Here is a 13937-nt window from a genome sequence, read left to right as displayed (position 1 = left end):
TATATTGCAAATAATTTTCATTTTTTTTTTTCCTTTAGTATATTAACCTTCCCCCAATGTTACTAATCATTCCACTCCAGTGATCTTCGGATATATTTATCAAATCAATTTAGTCGAGTGTTTGTAAATTAAATTTCTCTTGCAGCCGATGACTCAAAATCCCCCTACCTGTCAAACTCTGCCACCATCGATCAATCACAACTCCTATCTTGCCACTCTGATTAGTCATTCTGCCAAACGAACTATGCCTTTTAATCTTATCAATACTTTATCACCCTCCAGCCCCTTTCACAGCATCTACTAACAATGATCTGCTACAAATCCCTTACGCATCCCATTTGTCGTGGTTCATCCAAACCGTCCCTTTGATCAACAAGAAATTCAACGTTTTAAGCAAACAGTACATTTACTACAAGTTGGTATTCTCAACCCCAAACAATTTCAACTCATTTGTCAGTTTACTCCTATCCAATGATCACAGCTCCATTGCCCAACATGTCAAAATATTGGATCTTCAACAATTTGCAATCGATCACCTATATACCGATGGAGCGCTTTCATCACGGACAATGTTAAAATTTTTGCAAGCTTGCAACAATTTGTCCCAAGTTTATTTCTCCCCCGCCATTGATTACTGCTTGAATGAAGACATCCTTTTCCATATTCTCTTTGGCAATAACAAAATCACCCTGTTCGATATTTCAGGAATTAGCGATGCCAACGTATTCCGCAAATCATTACCTGTGTTCAATGATGACATTGATATTCACGTATCCAAATTGAGGCGCTTATCATTCTACGATTCTCGTTCTATTCCAGAAGAATTTTTGTACCGCTTGTTTTCCTATTTGACCAATATTGAAAGATTGGACCTTTCAAACATCAATATCCCCAGCAATACTCTCTATCAATGTCCAGTGTTTACCAATTTGACTCATTTATCTTTAGGCTGTTCTAACTTAGACAAACACGAAATCTTTGAATATTTCATCAAGCAAAATACCTTACAACAAACGTTACAATGGTTGAACTTGGAATCGAGCTCACTCACCAATAACATGAGTGAACGTGAAATATTGTCGATTCTCAATTCTTTGATCCCTGATGCCGTGTCAACCCCGGTGTCTATTAGATCTTCGGCAAATAATTCCATCGAAGACCTCACAAGCTTGGCGAATCAACAGCGGGTGTTGGATTTCCACAACTTTGACATTGAAACCGATAGAGATCGTATGAAAGGTAAACACAATACCACTTTGAAATATTTGAATTTGAATGGAAGGGGTGTAACTTATAAGGTGTTGAAATTTATCAAAACCCACTTTATTGCGTTGGAATCTTTACATATTTACAAATCCCTGGCTTCTATTAGTGAGCTCTTGAAATTCCTTAGTGGTTCAATCCAGAAAATCAAGTATCTTAACTTATCTGGGAACTCCAATATTACTGTCGACGCCATTCAAGAATCTGATCTCCTTCAAGTCAGTGAATCTTTGACATGTGTGGAATTAAGCCCATTCATTTCCAACAGAATTCCTAATGGAGAAATCAAACTTAGGGATGCGACTGAAGTGTGGAAAGTTGCCAGAACTCAATACAGGTCGTGGCTTTATAAGGATGCATCGATAGCAAACCATTATGATGAAGGAGTGGAGTTTAGAACTAGTAACGGGAAAGAAATCATCAGTCACCCATTCATAAAGTATGGCTATAACAAAATTGAGCTCGAAGGGATATCTTCGTCATTTGCTGATACCACAGTTTGGCCTCCAACAGTTTATCGCGGTAGTATTTACAACGACTTTGGGCTAAATATGTGTCTAGAATTTTAGATGTTTTTTTCTCACGAAACAGTATATAACTAACTGATTCACCTAATTTATTAGAATGTTCTTTTTTTTTTTTTTTTTTTAGAATATTTGACGTTTAAAACAAAGAATCTTTTTTAATTAAAAAATGATGTAGCTTGGAACACCCATAGTGATGATAGCTTTTTTTTTTTTTTTTAGAGGCGCGTACGCGTAACGTAACCCATGGGCAAAAACGAGTCGCGTAAATAGAAAATGTTAGAGCAACAATATATCACAAAAAAATTTATAGTTGTTATCACTATGGGTTCTTTAAATGATTTTCTTTTGGACCTCATGAAGTTTTACATTTTTCATTGGAACGAAAAATCTGCTTCTTTTTTTTTTTTTACCTGTTGGAAGTATTTCTTTTTTTTTTTTTTTTTTCATCTTAAACAAATGAGGTAGATCATTATCACAAAGAGGTAGATGAGAAGTAAAATATTAAGAAGTAGATAATAAATAGAGAAGTAAAGAATTTGTGAAGTCAACTACCGAAAACTGTTAGTCATTCTATTTTCTGTGGTCTTGAGACTTCATTGATTAACGCTTCCCACAAGCGTAAAACATTATTTTGGCCAGGCTGAACAATAAGTTAAAAATCTTTGATAGTGTAATTAATATTTTATGATGATCTTTGGTAGATTCATATAGTATGAAAATAAAACAGTTTTTTTTTCCCGAAGTATCAGATAAGATATCTAAAGTGAAGGTAAAAATTTTATCAACTATTGACGGATAGATAGAGATGGTATTTGACATTGCCTAAACAATTAAACTACTACTAACTATTACACTGGTGTATCAACAATACCTGACAATTGGAAAATTTTTGGTTAAAGAGAGCGACTTTTTCATGTGCTAATATGAGCGAATATACAGGAAATGAGACATGTCTGGCATGCACAAGAAGAAAAGGACAGCCCTGAAAAATCGTTTTGTGATATTCCAAACTACTAAATACTCAAATATTTCTGTCTTAATATATCAATAAAACCTGATAATTGAAAAATTTTGACGGATACTGAGATTTCATCAATATGGAGTAAATTACGATTGATTTTGATCAAATTATATAAATGTATAGAAAATGGGAGAAATCGTACCTGACTCTGACATTGCACACACACAATAAGGAAAGACTAAAAAAAACCCTAAAAAACTATTTGATGATATCTTCCCATTCGCTTAAAATTTCTTTAATGAGAATGAGAAGTTCTTGGATTTGATTCCTTAAGATATTGATAAATCAACACAATTATGGCTCACAAAAAATTCTGACATTATGATAAAATATAAGCAAAAGAGAATAATGGATATAAAAGGAGTAGACGTGTAACAATAAGCAAACAGAAAAACCCCAGAGGTTGTATAACATATTACACGCTACATATTGAGATAATGGCACTTAACTACTATTTTCTTAGCAATGATGAGATACGTTTGATTATTTCAGCATTCCTGTTCAATGTTTTAAATGAGTTTTCATCCAGCTACATTAAGTGCGAACCTACGAATGTCATTGGTACTGGATTCAGCATAATAATACAGAGTTAATTAAAATTTTCTTCACCCATTATGATTAACATTTTAGCTGCCATATTTGACCACCTACTCTACTTCCATCTCACCCAAACACAGGCAATTATTTATCATCCCAGCCGTGCTTTTTTCTGTATGTTGGAAAGTCGAAAAAAAAAAAAAAAGTGTTACGCAGCCCTGGAAGGTGAAAATTGGCCAACCAGAAACCACCCAAAATAATCCAAAAAATAATAGGGAAAAAAAAAAAAAAAGAGAATAGACCTCTAATATATGGAGATAGTGTCTAGAGGTTAATCGATTGTCAACTATTTTATTTTTTTTTTTTTTTTGCTCTGTGGCCATTGTTGTGGGTTCTAAAATATAGAGTATTCAATAATCAATAAATATAATGCTTAGAACGATATCTGCCTCAAAGGTTCAACCGGTGAACACCACTTTGAAAAGAAGCATATACACCAATGTTTTGAAGAGTGATATCAACATCACCAAGGCGGGAAAAACCAATATTACTGTCGGTAGCGGCGGGAGATCTTCCAGAACCGGGTACACTGCCACAGTTTTCGGGGCATCAGGGTTCTTGGGTCGTTACTTGGTGTCGAAATTGGCCAGACACGGGACCCTCACCGTTGTTCCATACAGAGATGACATGAAGAAAAGATTCTTGAAAGTTTGTGGTGATTTGGGGGTGGTGAACTTTGTGGAATTCGATTTGAGAAACCTCAAGTCGATCGAAGACTCTGTCAAGCACTCGGACATTGTGTTCAATTGTATTGGTGCCGAAGCCAACACCAAGAATTTCAGCATGGCCGACGTCAACATTGAAGGGGCCAGAAGAGTTGCCCAAGCGGTCAAGGATTACGGAGTCCCAAGATACGTCCATGTTTCCTCCCACAGTGCCGATGTGAACTCTAAGAGTATTTTCTACGCCACCAAAGGGATTGGTGAACAAGTGGTTAGAGAAATCATTCCAGAAACCACCATTGTCAGACCAGGTGTGATGTTTGGTAGAGAAGACAAATTGTTGAACAGATTGGGGGACGCCAAGAACTTGTTTACCGTCAACCACTCCAAGGAAACCGTTATTCCAACCCACGTCCATGATGTTGCTAAGGCTATGGAACTCATTGGGTTTGACGATTCCACCGCTGGTAAATTGTACGAATTGAACGGTCCAGAAACTTTTTCTATCCACGAAATCAGAGAATTGATCAAGCCATTCAGTAAGATCGACTACAGAAACATCAACTTGCCAAAACCTGTGGCGTTGAAGATTGCCGAATTGTTACAATATGCTTGGTGGCCACTTGTAAATCCAGATCAAATTGAACGTCAATTTATGGATCAAGTTGTCACCCCAGGAACTCTCGGGTTCAAAGATTTGGGATTGACCCCAGAATCCTTGAGTGACCATTTGTTCACTTACACTTACCCATTGAGAAACTACTTGCATTCTCATGACTTGCCACCAACTCCAAAACAAGTTAGAGAAATGAAGAAATACGTCCATATTCTTGAGTAGACAGATAACAAGAAGTATTGTCTGTTGATATCAAACAAAAAAAAAATAAATAAAAAAATAACAAAAAATGAAAATAATAACAATAAAAAAAGGAAAAAAAAAAAAAAAATGAAGAAAAAATTTCAAGCAAATGTCAATCTTTGTCATTATAATCATTCGTCATTATTATCACATTATCATCACATTTTTAATCCTTTTTGAATCTTTTTTTTATGCTTGAGAATACTGATTCTTACAGTTGTTGTATAACTAACTTTAATTTATATTTTTTTCTTTACATTCTCACTCTTGTGTGGTGCTACATAGTTGTTATTGGAAAGCAATGGTTCTTTCCAACTCTATTTGATCTCGTCCTAACTGAAGAAGGAGAACAAGAATAATATTTCTCACAATTTCATCCCATCCTCAGAATACATATTTTGTTCAATATACTGAATCCGCAAGCTGTTTGGATATATATATATAAGAGCTTCCGTATCTCATCAACCATTTTCTACGCAATTCAATCGACTAATGAGGTAATTAGAATCAATTGAATGGCACTTTTCTTTTCTTCAAAGTCATAAATCATATTATACAATAAAAATGAAACAACGAACCAAAAAACAGTAAAATATATAAAGAGCATTAAAAGCCTAAGAAACGAAAAGAATGATAGGAAAGTAATAATGATGATAATAATAATAATAAGAAAATTGAGCAAATGAAGAACTAATCACCCTTTTTTTTTAAAAAAAAAAAAAAAACAAAAAAACTAACCTCTTCTTCTTCTTCTTCATCGCATCAAGCATAATTATGTTTTCATATCAAAGTTTTCCCCAATTAGAAAAATAGTTTGGATAATTCTAAAAGACCACCACCGATAACCAAGAAAGCAATCAATACTAAATGATACCCAGGTTAGTAAAATGCCGTGACAATCAAATTGGCATTATATTTTATTCAATGCAATATTGAAAATAAAAATAATAATAAGTAATACTCACCAAACCAACCGGTGGAGATAGGCATACCAGCTTCTTCCTTTGCCTTCGGTTTACCCATCTTGTTCATTTGATCTTTGTAAAATTTGGCATTCGCCTTTCTTTGCTGCAAAGTCTTTGGAACTGGTCTGGCCTATAATTGAAACACACGTCAGTAATGGAGCTCAATTGAGGCAACTCACGATTAGGATAATATCAAAAAATGTACGATGGGTATTCAATAAAGTGTAATAATTAAGCAATATAAAATAATATTCTTCATGATTCACGGAATCACTAAGCTTTCAACAGAATTATGTCAAAAATTACCGCAATTCTCTCTCTTAAAAAAGAGGAAAGGTCATCACCATAAACTCCTCCAAATAATCCAGAAAATACAATTGTTCTTGTATATTAAAACAAGGATATATGTCCATGTATTGGATCACTTATCGCCAGCTGTCATCACAAAAAAACAACAGCAACAAAAAAACATCAAACGCCGAACCAATTTTCCAAAATCAATTATCGTCTATTGTATCCAAAAACTTAGGGAGCTCACGGCAGGAACTTTGCTTGAGCCAATGGAGAATATCCTGATTGTGAATAAATAAAATTCCGTCAATGACTTACCATGTTGAATATTTTAGATGGTTATATTTATAATGATCTGGTTGATGAGATTGGAATATGTGTGTGTGTGTGTGTGTGTGTGTGTGTAATGAAAGCGACAACAAACGTAATTTTTTTTTTCTGGTTGTTGGTGATCTGGCGCATTTACTGCACGTGATAAGACCACACAAATCAACCCCCATTGGAATCGAAACCTTGCAAAGATTTATCGGTAAATATAAATGTTAGTAACCTCATATTAATGCTTTACCAAGGGTCTAAAAAAAGTTATCAATGATAATGATGAACAAACAAAAATTCCAAAAATGAGTGTTGGCACAGTTACACTACGTGCCAATCTTTTGGGTATTTGAATTTCTCAAACATACAACAACGTAAAGTCACACAACGTGAGACATGGGGGGCATTAGCATTGGAAAATATAAGAAAGAGCGAATGATCAATGAGTGGAGATTGGGAAAATCTAAAATTAGACCATTGCTAAAAGTTAGGAAGTGACGGAAACACAAAAATAACCCAATAAATCTATATATACAGGATGTTAAAAAGGGATGACAAAGAAAGGTATAACCAAATGAATTTTTGAAAAAGTAACACACATAGAAATGGTTAGAGATCCAATTTACTAAAGTTTTCACTTTTTAAGTCATTTTGCAACTGCTTTACTGATTCTCTTGGACATCTATCGTTCAAAATCTCCAAGGACTTCCCAACGACAATTTTTTCCACCACGATTTCGTTCTGGACCCAGTTTTGCAAGCGGTAAACACTTTCGTAACGTTTGTTCTTGAGATCTTCAAAATCTTCTTCTGCGTAAGGATTCACCCGTAGGTTGAATTCGGGATGCTGTTTGGCTTCATCATGGATATTATAATCATCAATCTCCTTCTTTACCTTTTTGGCCTGCTCATCACAGTACTGGATCATTTCCAAACGATCACTCCAAGCAGGTATCAAAATGGTATTAATGACGTTTGAGCATCCGTTTCTATCGTTTCTTCTTTGGGAATTGAGTTTTTCTCTCAAGGTGTCATCGGCGTAAAGGCGGGATTTTTTCAAGAATGATCTTATTGATTGTGAAGAAAAACAGCTGGATCGCGATAGTTCGGGTTTTGTCAATGACTGTAACCCATTGTAATTATTCATATCTTCTTCTTGCATATCCTCGGCGCTGCTTGATTGTTCTTTCCAAAAACTAGGCATATTTAGTTGCTAATTGAATACTAAGAGCGCCACCATCATCCAGATTTTATTTTTTCCCAGATTTTTTTTTTTTTTTTTTTTTTTTTAACTGTACGGGGTTCTATCGGGGCTGCCTAACATGATGGTGCGACGGTTGGATGGATGGATGGGTGGTTGGATGGATGGGACTGAAGAATAATATAATATAATATAATAACTAGTGAGGGATTTAGATCTTCTCATTGACTGTATCTAATCTGAGATCACAGAGTGTATCTCTGATCATCACTATTAAAATGCGGTATCGGTGATTAGAAAAATAGAACAACGCCCTTTTGAACAATAGAAAGCGAATGCTTAGATCTCGACGATCCATCATCCAATTTTTTTTTTTTTTTTGCAAATGTCTTGGAGAAGTCAGCGGTTTTTTCACTATTCCAAACCTTTTTAGTAAATCCCTCGAAGGCAACAAAATAACGCTTATTGTGACACTATTTGGATCAGACGAGACGAGACGAGACGAGACGAGACCAATCAAGACAAGACAACGGTATCATCATAGTCGTTTATTGCTAATGGAACAACTGTCACCAGACACCCGCTCGCTCACTCGCGCCCTTAAGAAAATGGAGTCGGTTAGCTATAGCCAATAATATTGGTTATTTGTTTTATCATTATGACTTGGTATTCTCCAGTCCAATGGAATCGCCATCTATTCTGTTATTGCCCTGCTTTTTTTTTTTCTTTTTCTTTCTTTCCCACTTGTTGTTGTTGAAGTCAATAATGCCGAAATGAAACACTCTCGTGGATGACCCGGAAGACCAATGATTAAAACAGCAGTGGTGATTACGGTTTAGACACGGATAATGTGGAAGAGAAGGGTACACATGCATTGTCTTGTGGAATATGTTGGAGAGTGCTATGTATTACAACAGAATTAATTAATTATATTTATATCATAAATATAAGATCGAAAGGGGAAATATGTATACAAATAAACAGGCACCCCCCAGCGGGGTGGGTCTTCTGTTTTTTTTTTTTTTCTCTCGTAATTATCGACGATGGCAATACAATACCTCTGTGTTACAAAGAATGTACACAGGAAATAACAAAAATAACAAACAGCATCTGGAGCTGCCGCTCAAGAATATATACATATCGATCTACAACCGTCAGCAAGCAGTGTCAGTGCCTTCCCTAAGTAGTGCCCCTGTGTTTCAAACTATGATCATAAATGGAAATGAAAAAAAAAAACAAAAAACAAAACAGAAAACAAAAAACCACAGGCTATAGTTATAACAGATATGACTACAATATCTAGTGATGATGACAAGGATGTGAATAGTGTTTGTAATTAAATATATCATTCTCCATTGATTATTATGGCCACCAGTTTCCGGAGTTTTCTTGATTACTAGCCCTGCGGCCTTTCCCAAAGCGGTAAGAAAACAGATCCCTGGGCAGACACCACGAAAGCATATGGCACTGAAACAGCAAAGAAATGGAAAGATAGAAGATCAATTGTGCTTTATTTACTTAACCATGTGTGGGTGGGCGGTTGATCAGTCTAGACGAATACTTCGTTGTATTGCAGGTCGTAATCCACAATCGACAACTCTGTCGTATTTCCGCGAAGCCTCGTACCACCCACCACCTGGGGATAGCAAGGACATCTTGGAATCTTTTTTGTACAATTTAGGAAATGACAAGTACAGACGTTGGAAAAAAAAAAAAAAAGTAAACAATAAGCGCCGTTTATTTGGGACCGGTGATATATATATATACGTGTTATCTCTATCTGTCTGATAGATTGGGGAAGATTCTAGATGAGCCTGCCCCACGACCGCCATCACTGGAAAAAACACAAACAAAACAAAAACTAAAAAAAATCGTATGACATCTCATTCATTCCCACTCATCACTGCTAGCGACATCCACGTTGTGGTGCAGTACAGTGCGTGGGCAAAACTAGCACGGTCCCAACCTAAAACATGAGATTGGCAACAGCCTGCTCTACCGGTTCCCACGCCTCACAAACCACCCGCCAGAGAAGAGTGCAACAAACAGCAGCAGCAAGAACGAGAAGGTAACGGAATACTCACACACACACACGCACGCATGCATACGCAATGTGTTCAGCAGTGCCTTACTATGCACACAGATGTGTGGATACGTATGTGTGAAGAAGCCTGCGTTTGTCTATCGTCGGCGGCAAATGAACCACACATAAAAAGCTAAGCAAAAGTCCCAGTTTTTTTTTGGTTTTTTTTTGTCAAATTGGTGTGTTGTTAACGATATTGTTATACTTACTATTATAATCATACATGTGTATGTCTATGCTGTTGCATTGCGGCACTTCTTCCTTCCCAAAACACTTCATGTTCCAATAGTCGCCCAAAAATAACCACTACAAAGGAAAATAAAAATAGAAAAAAAGTTTTCGATTATTATTACCATCATTATTATTATATCATTTCTCCATTTCCCAGCCTAACCAGAATTTAGCTTTCAATTAACCGGCATCTCATCTCGTATCCACCCAATAAAATAAAATAAATCAATAAGGAGAAAGGAAAAATCTTTGATATCAACTCTATCATTATTCATTTGGAATATATTTGTTTGTTTGTTTGTTTCTTTCTTTGTTAACTATCTCACAAATACTATTTGATTTAATATGAGCTTGTCTGTGACTTCAACTTCCATAGATTATTTCATGAAAATGCTGAATTCTGAGAAGAATAAATTCCCTTACAATCAATACAACAACTCATTCAGATACCTGCCTCAAGACTCCCAACCAGTCCGCCATCCACAGACCCCTCAAACACAACCTCCTCCAGTTTATCCGCAATATGTATCCTTCCCATCGCCCCCAGTGACACAATCTCTCCCTATTGCTACCAATGAATACCAACATGCAGTTGCCGATACTGCTGGTCTTCCCCCTTCCCAACAACAACATCATCAACATCATCAACATCATCAACATCATCAACATCACCACCAGCAGCAGCAGCAGCAGCAACAGCCCTATATTTACCCCCCTCAAGTTCAAAAATATAATATTGATCCCTCTTCACCAGCTACGGCAACATCATCTACATCTCAACCTTATACTCCCGATCAAGGATCATACAGAAACTCTTTTTCTTATGGCTATCCCTCTTCCTCCAAAAGCTCTGTCAGAATGGGCCCTCCTCAATCAGCACCAAGTGGCCAATCTTCAACAGGAGACGGACTTGGATACCCAACCAATTCTCATAATAACCACCTATCTACCACATCTACCACTGAACCTTCATTACAAAGAAATAGTTTCCCAGGCGCCCTTCGCTCTAATGCTTCTTTAAATTACTCACAAGACTTGGCGAACCACCAAGTATCGGTGATGAATAACATCGTTCCTCGGCTTGTGAGAACAACATCGTTGCCGATTCACAAAGCCCCTGGTACCAATGGAACCAGTGGTTATGCTGCACATCCCGACCCTCGCCGGTATCCAAGAGTCTCGTTACATATTCATGGGGAATTGAATTCCATGACTCGCAATTGGACCGCAAAGGAGATTCAGAATGGTCGAAGATTGGTAAAATTTGACTGGGTTCAAAAAGGTTCGAGCTTACAAGTGGAATATACTCCGATTGATCAAACTGATTACGACCCGGCTGATACCGTTATTAGTTGCTTACACTGGGATCACCCACCAAAAGACAGTTCTTTGAAGACCCAGTATTTTGTCACTTCGGTAGATGTCATTCAACTATTGGAGCGCTTTGTTAATCAACGGTTTGCAGTGGAGGAGAAAAATCGGATCAGAAGAAATTTACAAGGCTTGAAACCGTTGACGATTGCCAGAGCTAAAAAAGATTATTTGGAATTCTTCACCGCGATAATGAAGTACCCGGCACCAAGACCAAGAAATATTGAAAAAGACGTCAAAGTTTTCCCTTGGGGATGCCTCAGTGATGCAATTCATCGGGTATTAAATAAATATAGTTGTGATTATGATGATTCTTCATTAATGCTGCCATCTCACGATAGCTACCCAGTATTAGGTTCACATCCTCAACAATTGGGATCACATTCTCAACAATTAGGCTCGTCACAATCTCAACAATCGTATTCTGCTCCATATACTCCAACTTTGGACAGCAACTCTATGAAATTTACCCCAATTAACCTTCCAGAAAGTGCTGGTGCCACTTATCATTCTTCTTCTTCTCCTTCTTCTGGTAGCGTCCCTGCTGCTCCGCCTACCACAAACACAACTATTGTTTCAAATCTTCCTCAACAATCTCCGCAATTGATGGGACCTTCACTACAAACATATCACGAACCACATCCACAGCAACCACCACCACCACCACCACAGCAGCAGCAACAACAGTATACCAATTTCCTTCCTGGGGGTGGGTCACAAATGATGAATGCTCCTCATCAAGTCAATCCACAGCAGATGATGGGCTATGCTGGACCATCAATATATCAATATGCGTCATCTTTCAATTCGCCATACTCTCAACCGATGAAACAAGAACCACGCCAATTTCCTTATTTTTACGGTAATGAAGCTGATTCACATTCACAAGATCCCAAACTTAAAAGGGGGGAGTCTTCATGACGAATAATCACTTTATAGAAAATGGAAAGGTTAGGTTAGGTTACGATTTTTTTTTTAAAGAAACTGATATTTATTTGTTGAGTAGTTTTATCTTCTGTTCTTTTCATTTGTTTCTTGGGTCTTTGTCCTGCTGATGTCTGATTGTCTTTTGATTGTTTTTTTTTTCTTTCTCCCATATCCGCTTATTGTATTTTTGGTGTTGATCGTTTATTTATTATACTATATTATTATACATATATCTCTGCAAATATTTCTATAAACACTTTAAATGATCATTATTGACATTATTACGCTATTTTTTTTTTTGCTATATTGCTGAATGACTTTTTGTAGTTTGGGTTGGTTGTGTATGAATAATATCTCGTAAAATTTGAGTGAGATTTTTATTTTTGAGGGCAGTAGGTAGGGATTGTGTTTTAAATTGCAATCTGTTGTGCCAAAGACCCTTCACAAGAAATCATGTCATAATCAAATATATTTCCTTTGTTTTATTTATTTATTTATTTATTTATTGTTGTTTAAAAGCATAAGATTACGATTCTCTGGCAGGGATTAACAATCGCCAATCAATCTCACAACTAACTATAATTCCCGTGACGTAAAATAAATAAATAAATAGCAGGCAATAACAATCAGCCAACGGAGATAAAACGTAACAAAAAATTACAAGCTAAAAACACATGGTAGTAGAAACTATTAAGGCACTTAATTATCATTCCCAATTCATAATTATGGTTGGATAGTTGCAAAAAAAAAAAAGAAGAAGAAGAAGAGAGTGGTGGAATGCAGATTAGTTTAGTTTAGCATCAATTTAGCTCGGGCTTTAGCTAAATGGAAAAAATAAATAAATTAATAAATAAATTAATAAATCAATAAATCAATAAATAAATAAATAAATCAAAGTATCCAATCCACCCCATGGGGGTGAAATTCTCTAGACTAATTGCGGACCGATGCAATTATGAATGAACCAGATTCTTCAGTGAAGCTGTAGATCTTTGTGACTTAGTACAATGTGGTGATTGCGATAGTGATATTGTTTTTTTTTTTTTATTTATTTTTATTTTAATATTTGTTTTGGAAATGAAATGAAATGTCCCATTAAGCTTCACTAGTGTACATATACACTAACAAATGCAACAGCAAGAGATATCGAATCATAGAAGAATGTTTGTTATATTGATTAGTAGTGTTACTAAGTGCTGCGCATAACTTGGATTCTCCATTAGATGACACAACAACATCGGTCAATCGGGGGAGAAGAAACCACAGCATAGCACAGCACAGCACAGCACAGCACCATTCCATTCAATTTATTTATGGATATTTAGAACATTTAGTCAGGGAGGGGAATTAAAAGAAAAGTGGCTAATAATAGATTGGATTGGATGGGCACAGATATATCCATTGATCTCCGATGGCAGCGAGTCAAAAAAAACAAACAAAACAAAAACAAAAAACATCCACCAAGTTAGTAAGTAAAAGTAAGTGTCCCAGACTATTGATAACCACCATACTCGGCACCAATATGTAGTGGGGATTCACCTAGAAAATCTCTCATCACAGACTTTTTTTATTTCTTTATTTCTTTATTTTTTTTTTTCCATTTATAAACTCAAGTTACCACA

At 36.2% G+C, this 13937-nt stretch overlaps 5 protein-coding genes across 5 annotated transcripts; 3 read left to right on the top strand and 2 right to left on the bottom strand. All coding sequences in view use genetic code 12, as the record gives it.

The window, feature by feature from the left end:
• Positions 1–148: 148 nt before the first annotated feature.
• DASC09_016790 (uncharacterized protein) lies at positions 149–1832 on the top strand (the record flags this gene model as incomplete). The annotated part of the gene is made up of 2 exons (XM_064995282.1): positions 149–170; positions 295–1832. 2 exons carry the CDS (start codon positions 149–151, stop codon positions 1830–1832), a joined length of 1560 nt encoding a protein of 519 aa, XP_064851354.1.
• A 1945-nt stretch (positions 1833–3777) lies between these two features.
• DASC09_016780 (uncharacterized protein) lies at positions 3778–4908 on the top strand (the record flags this gene model as incomplete). Its single annotated transcript, XM_064995281.1, has 1 exon — positions 3778–4908. One exon carries the CDS (start codon positions 3778–3780, stop codon positions 4906–4908), a length of 1131 nt encoding a protein of 376 aa, XP_064851353.1.
• An 822-nt stretch (positions 4909–5730) lies between these two features.
• YSY6 (Ysy6p) lies at positions 5731–6506 on the bottom strand (the record flags this gene model as incomplete). The annotated part of the gene is made up of 3 exons (XM_064995280.1): positions 5731–5792; positions 5895–6024; positions 6504–6506. 3 exons carry the CDS (start codon positions 6504–6506, stop codon positions 5731–5733), a joined length of 195 nt encoding a protein of 64 aa, XP_064851352.1.
• Positions 6507–7112: 606 nt separating this feature from the next.
• On the bottom strand, positions 7113–7706 carry MIX23 (Mix23p; the record flags this gene model as incomplete). The annotated part of the gene is made up of 1 exon (XM_064995279.1): positions 7113–7706. The coding sequence occupies one exon, from the start codon at positions 7704–7706 to the stop codon at positions 7113–7115; it is 594 nt and encodes a 197-aa protein (XP_064851351.1).
• A 2656-nt stretch (positions 7707–10362) lies between these two features.
• Positions 10363–12309, top strand: DASC09_016750 (uncharacterized protein; the record flags this gene model as incomplete). Its single annotated transcript, XM_064995278.1, has 1 exon — positions 10363–12309. The coding sequence occupies one exon, from the start codon at positions 10363–10365 to the stop codon at positions 12307–12309; it is 1947 nt and encodes a 648-aa protein (XP_064851350.1).
• Between the last annotated feature and the right edge of the window lie 1628 nt (positions 12310–13937).

Source organism: Saccharomycopsis crataegensis (assembly GCF_037102585.1).
Source record: "Saccharomycopsis crataegensis DNA, jcf7180000000073, whole genome shotgun sequence".
NCBI classification, from domain to species: domain Eukaryota; kingdom Fungi; phylum Ascomycota; class Saccharomycetes; order Ascoideales; family Saccharomycopsidaceae; genus Saccharomycopsis; species Saccharomycopsis crataegensis.
Note: the sequence above shows the minus strand (reverse complement) of the source record. Positions and strands in the feature narration are given on the sequence as shown.